Source organism: Portunus trituberculatus, chromosome 47 (genome assembly GCF_017591435.1).
Source record: "Portunus trituberculatus isolate SZX2019 chromosome 47, ASM1759143v1, whole genome shotgun sequence".
Lineage (NCBI taxonomy): Eukaryota > Metazoa > Arthropoda > Malacostraca > Decapoda > Portunidae > Portunus > Portunus trituberculatus.
Window position 1 is genome coordinate 24998250 of NC_059301.1, and position 22500 is coordinate 25020749.

Below are 22500 nucleotides of genomic sequence, written 5' to 3' on the forward strand. Positions count from 1 at the left end.
GACAACGAAGACATCGCGCTGGGTGGTTCCCGCGTCACCAAGCGTCACTTGCACACCTCTTGACCGTCACTTACTGGTGCCCTCCCTACCCTTGATGACTCACACACACACACACACACACACACACACACACACACACACACACACACACACACACACACACACACACACACATAAACGCGCTCGATATTGAGATGGCATAAAATGGTGAAATATGAAGGAAAGAAGGATTGAAGGAAAAGGAGAGGAACAAAGAATATAGCCATAGGTGAAGAAATAGAGTGATATAAAACACAAGAAAATGGAAGCGGACATATGTGAGAAAAAGACACATCTTGCACACACACACACACACACACACACACACACACACACACACACACACACACACACACACACACATCTTTTTTTCTTTTAAACACAACTTAACAGGAAAATTTTCTTTTTATCTGTGAATATTATCAGTATAAAATAAATGTAATTCAAATTGATCTTTAAGTGATTAACCATAGTGCTAACATCAATATGTGCACATAACATTAATGATGATGATGAGGGTAATGATAAGAATGATAATAATAATAATAATAATAATAAGAAGAAGAAGAAATAAAAGTAGAATAAAGAATAAATACTAATCACTTTTGCCAGAATGATAAGAATTAATCAAGTCTTTACAACTAAGAAGAGAAAGCACACGACGCAATGGCATATGAGTGCTGGACAGGCGTTTGGTGGGGAAATGGAGGGGGAACAGGTGAGGCAATCATCATGTGAGCCTCTCCCCTCCCCTCTCCAGTGGCCTCTTACCCCCGCGTGCCGGCCACTGCATACACTAAGCAAGTCTTGCAACACTCACCCAGGGTCACCTGCATCAGCTCCTCCACCTCCACCTGGGCCTCCCACCTTCCCGTAACGACCCCCAGCAGGTCATCCAGGAAGTGTGCGTCCACCTGGTATTTGCCGGGGTCAGTGTACACGTGGGTTGCTTCTAGGATCAGGCCGCCCCTCCCCTCGCTACACGCTAGGCCGTACACCGGTGTCTTCGGGGCGGCACCATAATTTCTATCGGCCGGTGCAAACAATGGACACACCGCTTGGGGCGTGTGGGGGCGAGTCGTGTCCCCGTGAGAGGAAAACTGAAACTCTTGACTGGTAGGCGGCCAGCGGGTGTGACCTGGTCTGTTCCCAAAACCAGTGCCATTGTTATTGTCACCTTTCTGCTGAGTAATCTGTTCCATGTTTCGCTCACGGTCCCGGTGATCGACAGGTAATGAACCAGCGGCCTGGATGTGATGACCATAAGCAAGGAAGGTGACAAAAGTACCGTCCCCGCCAGCCAGGTGAAGGGAGCCAGTTCCAAGCACACCTGTGGAAGATAAGGTACACCTCAATCATCCATTCCTTACAGGTAAATTAAAGACCTTACGCTTATAGCATTAGATGATAAAGCACAAGATCAGTAGCCTCCAGATGATGATGGAGTGCAAAAGGAAGAAAGATATTGGTCCGGTTTCTTTTAAGGGTCGAGCTATACAGTTCACAGCGGGGGGCCCCTGACACCTGGGCGGGGCGGCGCAGCGGGTGTGAGGGTAGAGGAGGCTCGGTGGGGTCACCTGGGTTAGGGCATGGGAGTGGCGTGCCGCGAATGTTGAGAGACACCACCACAGGGAGGCGCAGCTGCTGTTCCTGCTGCTGCTGCTGCTGCTGCTGCCGACGGGTCTATGCAGCCAGTGTCGCCAAATGAAGAGGAACCGGGGGAGGGAGTGGCGGCAGCGGGAGGAACACACGCTGCATCTAGCCGCACAACGACGCCAAATACACACACACACGCCCTTACATATGTCTACTAAAACCTATAAATCCCGGGGAGTAAGAGGGCGTATCTAAGGTAAATCATCATTACGCTGACAGGGGCGAGGCTGGCCGCCCAAAGTATAGGTCTGGTGTGTCTCTGGATATGAAGTGCTTCCGGTGACGTCAGCGCAGCGGCGCATAAGGTGATGGGGCGAGTCCAGGTGAGGCGCGGTAAGGTACACCTGAGCGAGGGCCTGTGGGAAGAGGAGGAAGGTTGCTGGTGGCTGCCGGAGACACAAAAGGTGGAGTGGTTACTTGTAGCTCCTTTTTCAAGCTGGCAACATGCACGTACAGACTCCACGGCCGTTCACAAAGCGCAGGTAGCCGGTCAGCTATTTTTCTTACACCACTGCGAGAAGAAGGCGAGTCTGGCGCGGGGCAGGGCTGACGCGGGAACACCGTCAGCACTGCATCATCCCGGACCAGTAATTAGCAGCGGAGAGCCGAGCAGACCCAGTGCACAAACACCTGTTCTTACCTGACAAGACTGAGCACGGCGCGGGAACACCTGCCACGGGTACCAAGCGGCTCAAAACCAATCAAAACACCTTTATCATTTTCCCCTTCCATCTTCCTTAAACGATGAATTTTGATACAGACCAAGATATAAGAGAGAAAGAGAAAGAGAGAGAGAGAAATTTAACGAACATCAGGCCACCTCCATGTTTGGCTCGAGGTGAAGCTGTTTAATGCATAAAAGAGACGGCTGTATATGGCTCAGTGGGGGTGCCCTCGACAGCTTCGGCTCGCGTTGACATAAAAACATTATCAACAACGCCCGCACGATAAATGTCTACGTTACGCTGAATCCACTCACCTGAAGATATGGTTCAGGGAAGGAAGGAAGGGAAGAGATAGAGGAGGAGGAGTAGGAAGAGACCAAGAAAAGAGGTAGGATATAAAGGAAAGGCAGTAGTAATAGAAATGTGGTGAGTTGAAAGGGATGTGAAAGGGGACAAAAGATAATAGAGATGAAGTGATGAAAGAAATACAAGGAACACGTAACAGAAGGCAAATAAATAAACAAATAAGATAGGAAAATAAATGCAAATGTTAAGAACAGGAAAAGTTTTGAGATCTTGAGAAGAGAGAGAGAGAGAGAGAGAGAGAGAGAGAGAGAGAGAGAGAGAGAGAGAGAGAGAGAGAGAGAGCAGAGAAACCAAGCCAGTATCACCCAACAAACACACACACACACACACACACACACACACACACACACACACACACACACACACACACACACACACACACACCTCTGTTTACTCTCCTCTACCTCCCCGGGACCAGGTACATCGTGAGAGAGCAGACAGCCGGAGTCCATTAGTCAGTTCGCGGAATAGAGAGAACGAGATGCGAGACAAGACGGAGAGGCAGATAGAAGGCGAGATAAACAGATGAAGAGAGAGATAAACGCGTCGGAACCAAGCAAGAGCGAGAGCGAGAGAGAGAGAGAGAGAGAGAGAGAGAGAGAGAGAGAGAAAGAGGGAGATGTAGCACACACACACACACACACACACACACACTCCGCCAAATCCATAAGAGGAGGACAATTACTATCGGAGAAATGATTTCCCTCCATATACTTGGCCAGGTGGGGACAGGTAAGTACCGGGGAACATATTAGGCAGCCTTGTGCTACGCCGCGGCCCCGGAGTGGTGGAGGGAGCGTTACAAGAGCACTACAAGGAGGTGGTGGAGGAGGAGGAGGAGGAGGAGGAGGAGGAGGAGGAGGAGGAAGACGAGGGTACGTGGTGGTGTAAACATTGAGTAGTTGAACCCTTGATTGGTGCAGAAATGAGATGCTAGAGAGAGAGAGAGAGAGAGAGAGAGAGAGAGAGAGAGAGAGAGAGAGAGAGAGAGAGAGAGAGAGAGAGAGAGAGAGAGAGAGAGAGACACACACACACACACACACACACACACACACACACACACACACACACACACAATAACAAAAAATTAGCACATGAATCGAAAACAAAACAATAATTAAAAAGAGTAAACTTCAATGAATTAAACTAAGAAATAGAAAATGAAAGAAAACCGCACACCCAAACAAAACTACCCAGGAGGAAGAGGAGAAGTAGGTAGAGGAGGAAGAAGAGGAACTTTGGCGAGAAGAAAAAATAATGTGAGTTGTATTATAAAGCTGAAACGAGCCATCTCACGTAGGAACCATAACCGGTCCTCACAAGAGTGGACGAGTAGGGAGCGGGCAGAGGCGCGGCGGCGGCGGCGGGAGATGTACAGATAAAGGGGGGAGAGAGAGAGAGAGAGAGAGAGAGAGAGAGAGAGAGAGAGAGAGAGCAGAGAGACCTAATTATGGAAAATAAAATAAGACATAAGACAGAAGATTGAAAAATATATATAAGCACAAGCAAACACAAAAAACATGAGAGAGAGAGAGAGAGAGAGAGAGAGAGAGAGAGAGAGAGAGAGAGAGAGAGAGAGAGAGAGACCGAATTACAGAAAATGAAAACCAGAAAAGACATGAAAATAAGACAGAAGATTGAAATTGTATATAAACACAAGCAAACACACAAAAGAACAGAGAGAGAGAGAGAGAGAGAGAGAGAGAGAGAGAGAGAGAGAGAGAGAGAGAGTCAAGGATCGGATGTTTGAGTAGCCAGGATAAAGAGATTAAACAGTCTACGGCAGTTAGCGAAGGAGGAGTAGGAACAGTACGAATAGGAGGAGGAGGAGGAGGAGGAGGAGGAGGAGGAGGAGGAGGAGGAGGAGGAGGAGGAGGAGGAGGAGTATATGTAGAGCGTGTGAGTGGGACTAATCGAGGAGGCAGCAGAGTGAAGGGGGATAATGGGAACTGGGCTGCGGCGTCAGAAACTAATGGCTTGGGCGAGGAAACTTGCTATATTAGTGCAGAGGAAGCGCAGGAGGCAACGAGTGGAGGAGCAAAGAAGAGGAACACCACCACCCAGAAGAGGAGCGATGGGGGGAGGGGTGGAGAAGAGTAGCTAGTCACCACCATGAGCCTGTGCTGTGTTGGGAGGGCAAGGGAGGGAAGGAGGCGACTGGTGGCGAGGGAGAGAATGCTTACCTTGACTCAGCAGCGGCAGAATAAATACTAGCAAGCAGAGCATATATCATCGGAGTAAAAATAATGATTAGTAGAGAGAGAGAGAGAGAGAGAGAGAGAGAGAGAGAGAGAGAGAGAGAGAGAGAGAGAGAGAGCTAAACGGAGGAAAATTATAAGTAACAACAAGATAATTGTTATTTAAGTTTGCTGGCCGAGAGAGAGAGAGAGAGAGAGAGAGAGAGAGAGAGAGAGAGAGAGAGAGAGAGAGAGAGATGGGGGAGAGGCAGTGAGAGAACGATACAAGAGAACTACACAAGAGTTAAGAAACATATACAAATACTTTTCACGCTAGAATCTACTCGCATCGGTTACACATATACTCTGATCCCATTGAATTATCCCATAGAGTAAATAGGGTATCTGCCACACATCCCTCTGTTATCTTCTTTTCCTTGACTTTTTATCCTTGCGGCTGTCAGTCTCTTGTCTTCATTACCCATTTTTCCTTTGCCTCGAGTCAAAAGCAGTACTGGTGAGCGCGCCAAAAGGGAACAGTGTGTTTGCTGAGGGCGTTGATTAGCGTGTGCGTGAGAGAGAGAGAGAGAGAGAGAGAGAGAGAGAGAGAGAGAGAGAGAGAGAGAGAGAGAGAGAGAGAGAGAGAGAGAGAGAGAGAGAGAGAGAGAGAGATATACAGAAAGACAGCCAGTTGCACACATATAGACAGACAGACAGAAAGAGAAAGACACAAAGACATACAGACAGACGGACAGACGAACATGAACAAAGACTGGACTACAAAATACAAAACAAATAAACACACTGATAACTATAATTGAAACTTAATGAAACTTAAATAAAGCAAACATTTAACAAAGAAGGGAAATATGAAAGAGTAAAAAAAAAAAGAGAGAGAGAGAGAGAGAGAGAGAGAGAGAGAGAGAGAGAGAGAGAGAGAAACAAAGCAGTGAACCATGAACCAGGGAAGTACGGAACAAGAGACCCAGAGAGAGAGAGAGAGAGAGAGAGAGAGAGAGAGAGAGAGAGAGAGAGAGAGAGAGAGAGAGAGAGAGAGAGAGCCGGGAAATTAAGATGCGTGACACCTGTTTCTTGGGGATTGAGGGTGACAATGAGAGGGAAGGAGAGTGGGGGAGAGAGGAGGAGAAAATTAATGCAGAGGAGGGAAGAGGGAGAAAAGACAACGGAGAGAGAGAGAGAGAGAGAGAGAGAGAGAGAGAGAGAGAGAGAGAGAGAGAGAGAGAGAGAGAGAGAGAAATACAGGGGAATAATAGAGACAATAACAAAAGGGAGGTAAAAGCTAAGGAAATGAAAGAAATTGGGTGAAGGAACAGAGTAAAGAATAAGGATTTTTTTTAATAGATGACGAAAGACAAGGAGAAAGAGGGAAAAAGTACAAGGGAGAAGGAAATGGAGTAAACATGAATGCTGGAAGGAAAGGGAAAAAATAGAGAAAAAGTAAAAGGGAGAGAAGAAGGCTGATGAGGAGATGAAGGAAGAGAATATAAAGAGTAAGGGTTTGGCAAAGACGCAGGAGACAGAAAGAAGGGATGCAGAGGGAGAAAAATAAAGTAATGGAATAAAAACCAAAGACAGGAGAAGGTAGAATAACATGAAATTAATAACAGAAAGAGAGAAAGAGAGGGAGGGAAAGAGTGAGCGTAAAGATTTTAAACGAAGAAGAAGGAAAAGGAGAAAAAGAAAGAGAAAGAGAGAGAGAGAGAGAGAGAGAGAGAGAGAGAGAGAGAGAGAGAGAGAGAGAGAGAGAGAAGGAAGGAGAAGCGACAATAACGGAATGAGTGAAAAAGGACGGAAGGAAACTGTAATAAAAAGCCTTAGGTGAGGAAATGTCAGACGAAAAAAAAAAAAAAGTAGTTAAGAGAAGCACGAGGACTCACGTAACAAGACAGAAAAAAGAAAAGAAAATAAAAAAACTTAAATTCCAGTCTAAAATGCCCAATTAAAGCAAAGCGGAGTAACCTTAAATATTTCCGTTCTTTCCTTCCATCCACGTTCAGTCCCTATTTTTTTTCTCTCCCTCTTTTTTTTTTTTTCGTCCCTTGTCTCGTTAATGCTCCAGCAGGTTGGTAGGGAGGAAGGGAGGAAGAGTGGCAGGGTGCATCAGAGTAGGTAGGGTACACGTGTCCCTGATGTGCTGGCAGTGTTTATATGAGAGAGAGAAGAGAGAAGAATTATTGGCAGTGAAAGTTTATAGAAGTCAAAGTTATCTGTCGCTGTGATAACTCCTCATGTAAGTTGCTTTGGTGTAGAAATGAACGGTGTAAGTGAATAAACTCGTACTGGTGGTGGTGATGTTGGTGATGCTGGTGATGGTGAGCAGAGAGTAGCGTGGGTGGCGTGGGTGAAGATGGTGGTGTATGTTACTTGGTTGGATCCGGAAATCATGTGGTGGATGTATGATTTATTGAAGGAATGTGTGTATTTTGCTCCCTGTAATGAAGAAGGTGGCTGATGAGGCAGAGCAGTGGAAGAATGTGATTGTTGGGTGGTGTGTGTGTGTGTGTGTGTGTGTGTGTGTGTGTGTGTGTGTGTGTGTGTGTGTGTGTGTGTGTGTGTGTGTGTGTGTGTGTAGGTAGGGTAGGTGGGCAAGCGTCACCTCACAGCATGGCTACGCCCCTGCCACCTTGACCTTCCTCCCCCAAGCTTGCTTCTTCCTTCTCTCTCTCTCTCTCTCTCTCTCTCTCTCTCTCTCTCTCTCTCTCTCTCTCTCTCTCTCTCTCTCTCTCTCTCGTGTGTATTTTTCTGCTTGCTTTTTGTCCTTGTATGAATCTTTATGTCTGTCTGTCTATCTGCTGGTCTGTCTGTCTGTCTGCCTTACTGCCTGTCCGTCTCTCTCTCTCTCTCTCTCTCTCTCTCTCTCTCTCTCTCTCTCTCTCTCTCTCTCTCTCTCTCTCATTTTCTTTCTCTCGATCCCAACCTTTCCTCCATGTCCCCACTTCCCACTCCCTCTCTCCTTCCCTCCCTCGCTCCCTTTCTCCTCCGGCTCCTCCTCCCTGTCTGACCTCTCGACTCCTCCTCATCAAGAACTCTTTCTTATTTGCTCTCTCTCTCTCTCTCTCTCTCTCTCTCTCTCTCTCTCTCTCTCTCTCTCTCTCTCTCTCTCTCTCTCTCTTTATGCATGGCCAGTAAAGTTGGTAAATATTTGCGAAAAAATATCTTCCTTTATTTTCTCGGGGTATCTTTTTTGGGGTTGCTTCCAGTTTGTATTCGACTTGTTTTTACTTTGTTCGTGTGCATGAGGGTGTGTACACATCAGCTTGTGTGCACGTCCATGTTTGTGTGCGTACATCTTTCCCGGGACTCTTGTGAACGAACGAAACGCGGCACAAAAAAGTTTTCACAAAAGTACTGTGAGGGACGTGCTGGAGTGCTGGAGTGTGTGTGTGTGTGTGTGTGTGTGTGTGTGTGTGTGTGTGTGTGTGTGTGTGTGTGTGTGTGTGTGTGTGTGTGTGTGTGTGTGTGTGTGTGTGTGTGTGTGTGTGTGTGTGTGTGTGTGTGTGTGTGTGTGTGTGTGTGTGTGTGTGTGTGTGTTAAGGTTGATGACCGGTCGGTTTCGATGGTGGCTGCTGGGTCATTGCAAAGGTTAGGTCAGGTCAGGTTAGGTTAGGGTGAATAAAGAAGAATGGTAAAAAAAAAAAATGCAAGGAAGAAACAGCAGTTGATTAATTTTAAGCAGTATTTATCCTTCTCCTTCCCACGTTTCTTCTGTTTCTTTTTTCCTCCTTCTGATGCTCCTTCTCCTCCTCCTCCTCCAGCAGCACCATCACCACCACCTCAACTACCTCCTCCAAAACAAAGGAGTCAGAGCTATTACCAGATCACGTCACTAATAACTATTCAAGACACTCCTTTTCCTCCTTCACTTGTCCTCCACACACCCCACACCTCACGAATTCTACTCCTGAGCTCCTCCTTCTCCTCATACCCCTCTCCCTTATCTCCGCTCCTCCCTATACCCACAGCCCTTTATTCCCTTCCTCTCACTCTGTACCCACGAAGCGCCTCTCCTTCCTCCAGCTCCTCAGGTCTCTTACGTGTGTCTCGTGAACAGAAAATCTTCCCTTATCAGAATTTTTTGTGTTCTGTTTCAATGACGTGTTTGGATGGTGAAAAGTGGGTGTGGGTTTTCTTTAGTGTGGTGTAAGTTTATGGTGGTCGCGTGAGTGTTTTCGTGATGTGCGTATTGTAATGTGGTATGATTTTGGTTATGTACGGTGAAGTGTTATTGTCGTATTATGTAAGTGGTTCACTGGTCTAGCGGAATGAAAAAAAAAAAAAAGTGTAAAAAAGGCCCACTCAAATGTCACCTCCTAAAGTGATATCTGATAGAATAATCAATTAAAAGAGAATGAGTGTCTTGAAATCCTCTTGAAAGGATAAATGTCATAGGAAGAAGAGAATACGGGTGCAGGAAGGGAGTTCAGAATTTACTGGAGAAACGGATGGTTGATTGAGAATACTGGTTAGCTCTTGCATTAAGGAGGGAATGTCATCTGGTAATGTGTATTGATGTGAGGTAGTGGTGTGTGTGTGTGTGTGTGTGTGTGTGTGTGTGTGTGTGTGTGTGTGTGTGTGTGTGTGTGTGTGTGTGTGTGTGTGTGTGTGTGTGTGTGTGTGTGTGTGTGATGAAGTGCAAACGTAGTAACGCGTGAAACAAGGGTAGTGATGTGTGTGTGAGGTGTCATAACGTGTGGTTATTCAAATTAGTAGCATAGTGTGGTCATGAACAGTGATGCAAGGTGTTAATGTGTGATGAAATATGGTGAAATAAAATAATGTGATATCTCCCCGTGTTACATGGTGTAATAATTTCTAATGAGGACATGGCATACTCTGGCAAGTTATATGGCGCTGAAAATTGATGCAGAACAGCAGTGCATGCATAGTGCGCGTGTAATTTAATAACATTACACTACTACAATCGTGCATGATGTAAGAATAGCTGCAACTACCATCTTTCAACCTAGACCAATATTTTTAAACATATAACTATGAATATTGAAGATACTAATACATTTTTTTAAACTTCTCCAATAACTTGCCTCTCTGCATTAGAATGAAACCACTAAAAACACCAAACGCTTATGAAGACAGTCTGCAATCAAATAGAAAAAAAAAAACTTTGCGAAGTGATTTTGATTCTTGTATGAGCAAATCCTTGAATCTCTCCCTAATTTTAAGATTATTGCATGTAATAAGAATAGATGATGTCCAAGGTGGTGATATTCTGGTCATTTTCATTGTTGTGGTGTGTGGTGTAGCTCAGTCTGGGTTTGCAAATTTAGAGTGTGTGTAAGTGTGTGTGTGTGTGTGTGTGTGTGTGTGTGTGTGTGTGTGTGTGTGTGTGTGTGTGTGTGTGTGTGTGGCAATATACCGATGATGTTGAACCGTGTGGTAAAAAGTTACACATTGTAACTTAATTTTTTGGTCAATAAAGAGAGATCAGGGTTGAGAGAGAGAGAGAGAGAGAGAGAGAGAGAGAGAGAGAGAGAGAGAGAGAGAGAGAGAGAGATCATGCCGTGCCTTCCCATCCTTGACGGCCACCTCCACTTTTTCTCCTCAATATCCTCTTTTTTCTCTCTCCCTTTCTCTGTCTCCCTCTCCTTCACTTTCCCTCTCTTTTACTTTTTCTCCACTCCTCTCTCTCTCTCTCTCTCTCTCTCTCTCTCTCTCTCTCTCTCTCTCTCTCTCTCTCATTTATTAAGCTCTTAGTTTGTAATTCCTTTCCGGTCTTTGTCTGTATAATATGTCTCTCTCTCTCTCTCTCTCTCTCTCTCTCTCTCTCTCTCTCTCTCTCTCTCTCTCTCTCTCTCTCTCTCTCTCTCTAGTCCCATTTATCTCTCTTACAGGACTACTCTATATCTCTCAGTCTCCCTCTCACAGTGTTCCCTTAAATTCCCCTCTCTCTCTCTCTCTCTCTCTCTCTCTCTCTCTCTCTCTCTCTCTCTCTCTCTCTCTCTCTCTCTCTCTCTGGTTTCCTACACGTACAACACTATTTCTTGCATTCTCTCTCACTTCATAAAGATGCTACAAGATGCTACACACTAAGTCTTTTTCCTGTCCGTGCCCTTAACAGCTTCGCCCTCAAATCTTCCCTCCCCTTCCTCCCTTTACTTCCCAGCTCACCCAAACTCACTCTCCCACACTCCCACACTCTCCATCTCCCTCTCTCTCCTCCCTCTCCACTCTCCCAGTTCTTCCTCCTCTCTCTCTCTCTCTCTCTCTCTCTCTCTCTCTCTCTCTCTCTCTCTCTCTCTCTCTCTCTCTCTCTCTCTCCTTCTTGTCTTCTCCCGCGCCTCTCATGCTTTCCCTCCCAACTATTGGGTTCGTCACGCGCCGGTGAGAATGAACCTTTGTCTGGAGGTCCTCTTGGCGTGGTGGCAGAGAGAGAGAGAGAGAGAGAGAGAGAGAGAGAGAGAGAGAGAGAGTAACGCCTCCACGCTGCCGTCCCCATCACCATGACACAAGGATACACACACACACACACACACACACACACACCACACGCCACCACCTCGAGGTATGCAGTGCAGCCATCCGTCACCCAGCAGCAGCGGCGGCAGCAGCAGCAGCACCAGCAGCAGCAGCAGCAGGGTGAGAGCGATGCAAGGGATTCACGCTGAAGGGATGGACAGCATAAAGAATGGCACACACACACACACACACACACACACACACATGCACAGGCGTTTCATAAACACCGCACGTCACCGCTGCCACAATGTTCGCTGTACGGTGCATGGGAGTGGTTGTAGTGGTGGTGGTGGTGGTGGTGGTGGTGGTGGTGGTGGTGGTGGTGGTGCCGGTGGCGGTGGTGGTGATGGTTGTTTCTGCGCCAGTGTTAAAGCGGTTAAAGTTAATGGGTGTCACGTCCACATGCTTTATCACTGCCATAGACACGCCGCCATACCAGTCCAGAGCAGGGAGTACGATTCATCCTCCCGCCCTTCATGCCCTTCCCTTCCTCGTCTCCTCCACTCCTCCCCGCATTGTGTGTGTGTGTGTGTGTGTGTGTGTGTGTGTGTGTGTGTGTGTGTGTGTGTGTGTGTGTGTGTGTGTGTGTGTGTGTGTGTGTGTGTGTGTGTGTGTGGAGGCATCTCAAAGTAAAACCCGGTGACCTGTGTAGCTTTAAGTTAGACAATCAGCCAGCTACACCCTCTTCCCTCGTCCCTCCAGGCAGCGTCAGTTAAAAGGCGAGGAGAATCAGGCACATAAACACAGGCTCTCTTAAAACAGAATACCTATGTACTCGCATCATATTATGCGGAATTTTACATTTGCACTTTGTCAATCAGGATCCTGAGAACAAAAAAAAGGATAAATAAAAAATGAAAAAAAAAAAAATCTGAATTCTTCCCAAAAATCAAGGGGAGAAAAATGCGTTAATATTATATTTTATGATTCTGATGGACCAACATATTTTGATATTTTTTGGACGATGTATTCGGCGGACCGGCTCACCTCGCCTCGCTGGATGCAGGCGTGTGTTTTTGTTTCGCACAGGCAGGAAAAAGACGAGATATGGGAGATTATGAGTATACGCATCACTGAGGGCTTGAGAAAATGTTTGACAGGTAAAGTAGGTAAGCAAAAAAGGAAAAAGAAAAAGCTAGATGAAACGAAAGTTTGTGAAGGGATATGATTATTACTGAAAACAGAAGAAAGAAGAAATGTTTAGGACATAACACATATATGTAGAAAATAACACTAAGCTAATGCAGAGAAACAGAGAAGACAAATGAAAAATAATGATGGTCTAAAAAAAGATGAATTAAGAAAAGTGAGAGATATAAAGTTTACTAAAAAAAAATAGTTTGACAAATGCAATACAAAAGGTAAAGACAAAGCTGCGACGATAATGTATATAAGCAGAGAAGACAACAGATATAATGCTGAGCTAAGTAAGATGAAAAGAGACAAAATGTTGGTGGAAATGAGCATTACTAAGGAAATAAAAGAAATTGCTCGAAAATAAAATGCATAAGCAGGAGAAAGACACCCAAGATAATGACAAATAAAGCACATAAACGGAGAAGGCCAATGGAATAATGATAGCTTAAGAAAGATGAAAAGAGACAAAGCGTTGGGGGATATCAACACTACTAGAAATAAAGAAAAAAGAAAGAAAAAAAAAGTTTGACAAATACAATACATAAACTGAAAAAGACAACCGATCTAATGACAAATAAAGTACAAAGCGAAAGAAGACAAATGAAACAAAATGATAGTTTAAGAAGAAATGAAAAAAAAAGACAGACGCAGGATATAAACTTTTCTGAAAGTGTTTGAAAGCTACAAATACAAATACAATACATAACCAGACAAAGATAAGTGAGACAAATGTACAGTTTAAGAGAAAGAACAAAGCAATAGACATAAATATAAAGAGATACGAGCACTACTAAAAATATAAAGCTACTTATCTCATATTATACATAGATAGCAGACAGAGGACACCTGAGATAGTGTAAATAGATTAAAAGACAAGAGAAAGAATATACAAGTAGATCCAGGGATCGCTAGAACTGTAGGAATTAATAATGCAAAATAAAAAAAAATAATGTAATGTATATAAAAAGTCACAAAGAGTATGAAAATATTCGTACAACAATAATGTATACCAAAAATATAAATAGATAAGCAAAAGGAAAAAAAAAACTTGTATTGTTGCATATGAAAGGGTACAATAAGAGTCTTACAGCACACTGCAGAGACAAGACACCTCAGATATTGCAAAGCTAGAAAAAAAATAAATAGTAAGAAATGTAGTAGGTGAATATGAATTACTAAGGCTCGTTCAACACAGCACACACACAGAGAGAGAGAGAGAGAGAGAGAGAGAGAGAGGAAAAAAATAATCAAAAACCTTTATACAAACATTAATGGCAAGGTGTGGGCGCCGTGGCGAGCATTCAGGGCGTGGTAAACTTCTAGTCCAGACTCTCTAGCCAAACCATTGCTCATTCCTGCCAGGTTTCGCCATATAATTTAGGGTTTCTTTAAGCCTGATTATATAACTTAAAAAATAACATTTACGCCACGGTTCTGCATCAAAGGACGAGAGAGAGAGAGAGAGAGAGAGAGAGAGAGAGAGAGAGAGAGAGAGAGAGAGAGAGAGAGAGAGAGAGAGAGAGAGAGAATGAATATAATCTTCTAGTCTGCCCACGCGCGGCACGCCATCCCACTGACGTGCTTCAGGTAAAATCTCATGACATAGATGGCCAAACAGATGGAAAAGATGCATTAGAAGAATTAAAGTTTCAAAGGCACACGAAAGGAAAATGGAATATAGGATGGAGCAGTTGGTGGAAGACGAAACGCTGGAAGGAAGGTTGGGGTGAGGGTGAAAGGAGAGGAAGAAGGTAAAGAAGGTCAAATGTATTGGAATATTCTCTCCTCTGATTTCAAGTAAGGATGAAATTTAAGCGTGAAAGTGTTTAGTGGTATGTGTTGTCTTTACGAGAGAGAGAGAGAGAGAGAGAGAGAGAGAGAGAGAGAGAGAGAGAGAGAGAGAGAGAGAGAGAGAGAGAGAGAGAGAGAGAGAGAGAAATTGACCTCTCGACCTATCAAAAGTAAGAACGACAAGCAGACACAGAAACAAGAAATAAAAACTGACAGATAGAGTGGCCCATTGAAAGACAGACAGGACAGCTAGACAGACGAACAGACAAACTGACACATATACTGACAGACACTGAGGAAACGAGTCACAGCGACACACCAAACAGAATAATAGATAGATAGATGGCTCGATAGATTGATAGACATAGATAGATGGATACAGATGGAAGAAGAAAAAGTAGAAAAAAAAGACTGACGATAATAACGCAAACTCCTCAATGCAGGACGGACCCAAGTGGCCGCAAACAATCAAGCGGCAACAAAACTCTGGCCGCCTTTCATAACTTCTCCCTCGAGTCCTGCTAGCCCGCCCATCCACCCGCCCGCCTCTCCTTCCCTCCCTCCCGCCTCTTCCTCCCTTACTCCCTCCTACCATTCCTCCAGCCCGCTCGCCTGCTTTCCCGCTTTTCCGCGATGATTTTCCTACCAGAGAAAAGTTTCCGTGTTTCTGATTTTTCTCCATCAGCAACACATGAAAGCGGCCGACGTAAACTTGGCTGCTAGGTGTGCTGCTGTCATATGAGGCAGCATTGTCGCCTACTACAATGCAACAACCACGACAACAACTACTACTTTTACCACTACTACTACTACAATAACAACTACTACTACTACTACTACTACAACCACCACATTTGCTCTACTCTGGCCACTACCATCACTACAATTGCCACACACCAGCCGTCTTCTACTATTTTTCTAATTCTTCTTCTTCGTCTTTCTCCTCCTCCTCTTCTCCTCCTCCTCCTCCGTCTCCGCCTCCGCCGCCGCCGCCGTCGCCACATAAGGGGTTCGCCACACGCGGTTCGAAGCGTGACCGGCGACCCTAAAGCCTTTATTTATCGTGACTCATTAAAGCACTATATTGATACCCCACCTGATAACACCCCTCCCCTGCCCACCCTTACTCTCTCTCTCTCTCTCTCTCTCTCTCTCTCTCTCTCTGATACCTCCCATGAAGCTGCTCCAATTATATATTTTCTTTTTTTCTTTTCTTCTTTTTTTGTTTTGCATGTTTGTGCTCCATATATTCTTATCTTTATTTCCTTTGATTATATTCCCTCGCCTTTGTCTTCTTTGTTTTTTTTTCATTCTTCAAGATTTTCTTTTCCCCTCTTTTGATTTTAATGGTCACTATTATTGTTATTATTTTTTTTTTCTCTCTCTTTCTTAATTTGCTATTATTACTGTTGGTGCAATTTCACAGGTCATTTTTATTTTTTTTTTTTTTTTTTTGTCAAGTGTAGAAGGTATTTCTTTCTTGGCTTTCTTATTTTTTTTTTCTAATTGCATTTAAGGAATTCCTCTTTCGTAAGGCAGAAATTTACCATTAAAACGACACATTTATTTTTCTTGGATTATTTTCATCTTTTATCTATTCTCTCTCTCTCTCTCTCTCTCTCTCTCTCTCTCTCTCTCTCTCTCTCTCTCTCCAACCATCTATTATAAAGACTCTGCTCTTCTCTATATATTTCTTCTTTATTATTCTTTCTATTGCTTGTCTTCCATCTTTTCTTCCTCCTTGCAACTTCCTTTTCACGAGATAAGTTCCTGAGAAAATTATGTTTCATCCTTTTCATTTTCTTTCTTTTGCCTTCTTTCTTTTGTCTTTTTCTGACTATTTTATTTACACTTATATTTTTCCTTCCTTATTAATTCCATTCTTTCTTTTAATCAATTTCTTTTCTTTCGTCTTTTTTTTATATTTTTTCAGTTTTATTTATTTTTTCGTTTTTTTCATTGTCTTTTTTTTTTTTTGCATGGTAGGAGGGAAGTTAGTGTACGTCTGTCTTTCAGGTTGTCTGTCTACCTGTCTGTCTGTCTGTCTGTCTGTCTGTTTGTCTGTTCAGTGCGTGTATGGAAATAGTCTTTATTTTCAATCTGTCTGTATGTCTCTTCTCCAAACGCTCCCCACCTCCACCCCACCTCTCTCTCTCTCTCTCTCTCTCTCTCTCTCTCTCTCTCTCTCTCTCTCTCTCTCTCTCTCACGTACAGCACACTGCATCTCACTTTTTGCTTCTTTCTCTCTCTCTCTCTCTCCCACTCTCCCTCTCCCTCTCCCTCCGTCTCCATTGCATCCTGTGACACTCTCTTTGTCTGCATTAACTCTCACCTCAGCGTCACGTGATAAGAAAAGTAATGAAAAAAAGAGAGAGAAAGAAAGATAATTACACAAAGAGAAATATCACTCACAACTGCTCATTATTCGGTATTTTCTCATTTTTCGTTCCGTTTCTAATCTCTCTCTCTCTCTCTCTCTCTCTCTCTCTCTCTCTCTCTCTCTGTTTGTCATTGTGTTAAGTCTAATTACCAATTCGTCCTTAATTGTCTCTCTCTGAATTTTTGCCTCTTAATTGCAAAGGTTTTGTTTTCGCTCCCGCTCGTTCGTTAATCATGCTTTGTTTGCATTTTCTGTTTCCAATTCACTATGTAATTTCTCTTCCCTTTTTTTTTTTCATCCCTTTGAAATCTTGTATTTAGTCTGATTGAGTTTAAGGGAATGTCTTTATTTTTTTTTTTTTCTGCTGTTTATTTTATTTCCTTCGTGGAATTTACCGCTATTTGTTTTGGGTAACTAAGTGTTCTCTCTTTCTCTCTCTCTCTCTCTCTCTCTCTCTCTCTCTCTCTCTCTCTCTCTCACACACACACACACACACACACACACACACACACACACACACACACACACACACACACACACACACACACACACACACACACACACACACACACACAAAGAACTTTTACGAATCATCGCCGGACAAAGGCAGCACAGGACTCGTCTCTTAATGGAAAATGACTTTGGCATCCCTTTCCCTGTCCTGGCTTCCCCTCCCTCCCTTCCTTTCCTTCCCTTCCCTTCCCCGCACCCTCCCCTTCCCCCCGGTACCTACCCATTCTCATCCACCTTCCCTCCCTATCTACCATCCTTTCTCCATATATTCAGCTTTTTCATTCAGGTACTTGTGTTTATCATCAGAATATTCCATTTTTCTTTTCTTTTTTTCATATTTTTTTTTTCGAGTCATTCCTAGTCGCCTATTGTTCGATTCATCTGCCTTTATCTCTCCTCTCATCGCGCGTTGTCTCTTTCTCTCTCTGAGGTGGTCATGGTGATACTGATCTATCCACCACCTTCTCCCGTCTTCTTCATTAATCGCTATGCTCTTTTTTTTTTCCTCCCTTTTCTATCTTCTTTTCTCTCTCTCTCTCTCTCTCTCTCTCTCTCTCTCTCTCTCTCTCTCTCTCTCTCTCTCTCTCTCTCACACACACACACACACACACACACACACACACACACACACACACACACATATTTCATCAGCACCATCATCATCAACGTCGTCGTCACAAGTCTCTCTCTCTCTCTCTCTCTCTCTCTCTCTCTCTCTCTGAATTTTAAGTACTCTTTCAATACTTTTCTTTTGTCTTCTCATCATCCTCTCTTCTTTTCTATTCTCACCCGCAATTCTTTCATTATTCTCTCTCTCTCTCTCTCTCTCTCTCTCTCTCTCTCTCTCTCTCTCTCTCTCTCTCTCTCTCTCTCTCTCTCTCTCAGCGAAGAGCGCACACTCAATGACTATATAGCTTGAGAGCAACACGGAACAAAGATCAGGATTGTCACATCTTGTTTTGCCCTGCAGTGCGTCGTTTGAACCTACACCTGTACATTCTTAATTCCTTCTCTGTCTAAGATGAGACGGGAAGATACACTTTTTTGGTTCACTACTATACGAAACACGCCGAACTGCAGGAATTTAAGGTAGCAAGAAGAGAATTAAGACTGAGAGTGTACAAATGGTTTAAAATCAAGCCATGCATTCTACCAAGTAATATATAATAAGAATCCGTGTTCTAATTCTATGGTTCATTTGGGGTAATTTATCTGTGGTTATTATCCCCTTCTGTACTGGATCATATTTTAACTTTGAGGTCTGGGTACGATAAGACCATTTTATTGACGTTAGAAAGGGTCTCTGGAGGTTAGAAGATTAATGGCCAGAGTTTTTACTATTTCAATCCATCACATGAGTTTCTGAAGCTGTATGAAATCACCAAATACTAAGCTGGATGAATATGGAAACGCGTCATGGTATTGAATGGGTTAAGGAGTAGCAAATGCGACAATAGAGAAGGGGAAAAAAGTGCAGGAAGAAAGTCTCTCTTATTGTGCCTCCACCTCAAAAAATGAGATATATGAAGATCTAAAGGCATTGATGATAACGAAAACAATGACAACAAAGAGGTATCCACTCATACACACACACACACACACACACACACACACACACACACACACACACACACACACACACTCATACAGAAAGAAGTGAATCCGTTTTTTGTGACTAAGGTTCAACTCACGCATCGTAATTACATGAGAAGGAACCCAATAATTAGAACCAGCGGCTAAAATCATCAGTCATTTCGCACGAAGTTGATTCATTACGCAGGAACCGCCCGCAGGAACCTTTAGGAAAACAGCGCGCGAGAGAGAGAGAGAGAGAGAGAGAGAGAGAGAGAGAGAGAGAGAGAGAGAGAGAGAGAGAAAAGATGAGGAGGAGGAGGAAAGGCACACAGGCGATGCACACCCAGAGGCAGAGTGGCTGGCTGGCTGGCTGGCTGGCTGGAGGGTTGTTCTTGGTCTCAGAAGCGGCGCATTCAAACAGCGCAGTCTCCCGTGTAAAGCCAGAAAAAGAAATTGGCTGATGTTTACTTTTTCCATTTCACGTCTCACTTCAATATACCAGGAAGACTCAGACGCTCTCTCTCTCTCTCTCTCTCTCTCTCTCTCTCTCTCTCTCTCTCTCTGTGTGTGTATCGCGGTCGCTGATGCATATTCCTCCTCCTCCTGTCTTTGCAAGCGCGTTTCTCGTCCCAGGACCTAATTTTTTTCAGCGCGCCTCTATAACTCTGGTTTCTGTGAAGACTAAACGAATGGAATACGATGACGAGAAGGAAGGTGGAGTTGTGAGTGAATTAAAAGGTGGGCGAGAAATATGACGATAATGTTGAGAAAGAGGAGAAAGAGAAGATTGGAAAAGAGTGGAAGAGAGAAATGCAGGAAATAGTGATGAATAACTAAGGTGTCGAGGAGGAAAAATGGGAGGAGAGAGGAAGAAGATTATGAAGCGTAGAGGAGGGAGTGAGAAGGAAAAAAAGCGAATGTATTATGAGTGTGGTGTGAGTCATTATTATACACACGGATCCTCCTCGCCTTCTAATCTCCTCCACCAGAACGATATCTCCTTTAATGGCCACCACAAGTGATATATGCAAAGTTCTTTTCCCTGTCCCACGAGTTTAATGTAAAAAGATCATGGTTCAATGCTCTGGCAATTCTCTGGACCGGAAAATATACTATTATATAAAGAGGAGGACTTACAGAGCCACTCGTAACGGCTTGCAAGGGCGTTCCTCTCCTCTCCTAAGCACGGAACATCGCCCTTCTGGAGCTCCTGACGAAGGCTACAGCGGCCCAAGGAGTTTTATACCTGGCCGTAATGTAGGTTGATGGATTTTCGGTGTAACTGAAGCCACTTAGAGCAGGCGGCTGTCCAAGCTGTCTGCAGCCCACCCCACCCCTCCCTGCCCTTACTTCCTCTCCTCCCCATCACCCCAGGCCACGCCACCACAGCTACTACCACCACAGGGAACGTGACAGCTTCACCATTCACCATCACCTCTGCTAACGCCCTCACCACCTTATGCACACCCAAAGCCTCTTAAAGCAAGATGGCATCACTACAACCAAAACCACCCCACCACTGCCGGTTATAACTCTCCCTCTCGACATGACGTAAAGCTTAACATCTTCACATCTTCCTTCTATCAAGTTCGCACTTCTAACACGATACATCACCTTTATACGTGGCAGCACCGCGCCCAAACCGTGTAGCCAGAGGCGTGTCCATCCCAGGAGAGGACACACATTACAAGTTTGGTAACCGCGTAAGAGAGAAGGAGAACGGAAGTTGTGACAAGTAAATAAGAGAGTTTATACGTTAAAAGTTATCGAATCAGTAAGTTTATGGCTGTTTCTTTATATCATTGTGTGTGTGTGTGTGTGTGTGTGTGAGAGAGAGAGAGAGAGAGAGAGAGAGAGAGAGAGAGAGAGAGAGAGAGAAAATTAGAAGAAAGATACAAATTACCGTTACAATGAAGCTTATAAACATTAAAAGACAGATTCTGGCGGCCACAATACAGTTAATCCGCGCTTTTCACTGGGAAATAAACCCCTGAAAGCCCTCCTCACTCAGGCTGGAGCGCGCACGATGCCTGCTGCTACTGGATATCTAGCTTGTCTTCTCTCCTGTCTATGAACCTTTTTCCCTTGAGGTCCAACTTGCGCTGCGGAAACAAGAAGTAACAGAGTCGAGGCGTGGGGGAAAGTGCAAGATGACCCGCTTCGCCACAATATTGTTCGCAGAAGTGGCAGTGTTCATTGACATACTGGCGTGAAGTTATTTTGGGCGGCTTTGTGTAATTCCCCTTGGCGTTTATGTGTGGGATATTCAGTACGATGATGGACTTAATGGTGAGGTTGTAATTGAAATGATAACGTGAGAACTGCTTTTTGTTGCTTATTTACGTCTTTCCGTCATTCGTGAATCGCCCAACACAGACATGATGCTTCTGAAATAATGAAGGTACCGTTTTCCTTCACTTGTGTCGTCTGAAAAATTTAAATCTGGAACACTGCTTTGTCTTTGTGTATTTCCCTCTTCAAATCCACCACTTGTGTAGCAGTAATGTTTGATGCTTCCTAACATGCTGACTGGCAGATGGACACACACACACACACACACACACACACACACACACACACACACACACACACATTCCTGTCATCTGGTGTTACTTATCCTTTTTAATAATTAGATAAAGAAAATGCAGATAACTCATTTATATATCTAGACCTCCAGCCCGCATAAAAAAAACAATGAATAGATAAATAAAATAACTAATAGTATTAATGAAAAAACAGGAAATAGAATAAATACATAAAAAGATTATAATATCCATAAAACACACCCACCCATCCATCCATCCTCACTTTAACTCACCCACCCACCCACCGAATCACCCACACACCATCCCTCACCGTGACAGCGCATGACCTTTCCGTAAAATCCAGTTGTTAAATATAATCCACTACGGCGGCAGTTTCGGGTCCCGTTGTGGCCTGCGTGGCATGTGGTCCAAGCTGCTCTTGTTTTTGTTGCTGCTGCTGCTGCTCCTGACACAAACACACAATATATCATCGTGCGGCGGGAAGCGTGTGGCCAAAACCTCACCCACCTGACTGGCACTGACCCGCCACAGTTTGAACTTCTGCCTCAGAGTTGATTAAATTAACTGCAAGGCACGGTGCGTCCCTCACAGTTGTTTGTTGCGGGCAGTAAACACAAGTATCACACTGAACCTCTGCAGATTTTCCAGAAAAGCTCGAACACAATGTAATAGTAATTGCAGACTGTTGCTGTTACAGACTCAGCATCTGGACTTCCTGGAGTATGTGTTTTTATTGTTAAAAGCTAATCACCTTAGTTCCCTCAGCAATATTTATAGACGCGGAGACTGAAGCATCGTCGATATTCTAGTAAATCTCTAACACACGCAACATAATAATCGTCAACCGTTTCTGCTACAAGCCAAACACTTCATATTCCCAGAAAAAGCATTTACATTAAAACTTTTATCAGATGCTAAACGCCTCAAATTTCTCGGCAATACTTACTGAGGTGGACAAACTTTCATTCTCTTCCCACACTATTCCTGTGATCCCCAGCAGCAATGCGATATAGAGTCTTAAACGTCAGAGCCAAGTCGACGCACTGTAGCTTCATAATTCTAGACTGTATTATTCCATACACGTTTCCAACACTATTACGAGCCAGGGCTTCCTTAAACAACACCTCTTCCCATCTAGGCTTTCCCTTTAACATTATAGG

General features: G+C 44.1%; 1 protein-coding gene across 3 annotated transcripts in view; it reads right to left on the reverse strand.

The window, feature by feature from the left end:
• Positions 1-22500, reverse strand: part of LOC123520860 — a 1438509-nt gene that overhangs the window by 1353210 nt on the left and 62799 nt on the right. For 2 of the 3 annotated variants that reach the window (XM_045283505.1, XM_045283504.1), the window contains one exon: positions 860-1369. The exons of the other annotated variant lie outside the window; for it this stretch is intronic. In XM_045283505.1, the coding sequence (XP_045139440.1) occupies positions 860-1369 (510 nt within the window). The remainder of the gene's footprint in view (positions 1-859; positions 1370-22500) is intronic. 3 annotated transcript variants of the gene reach the window in all.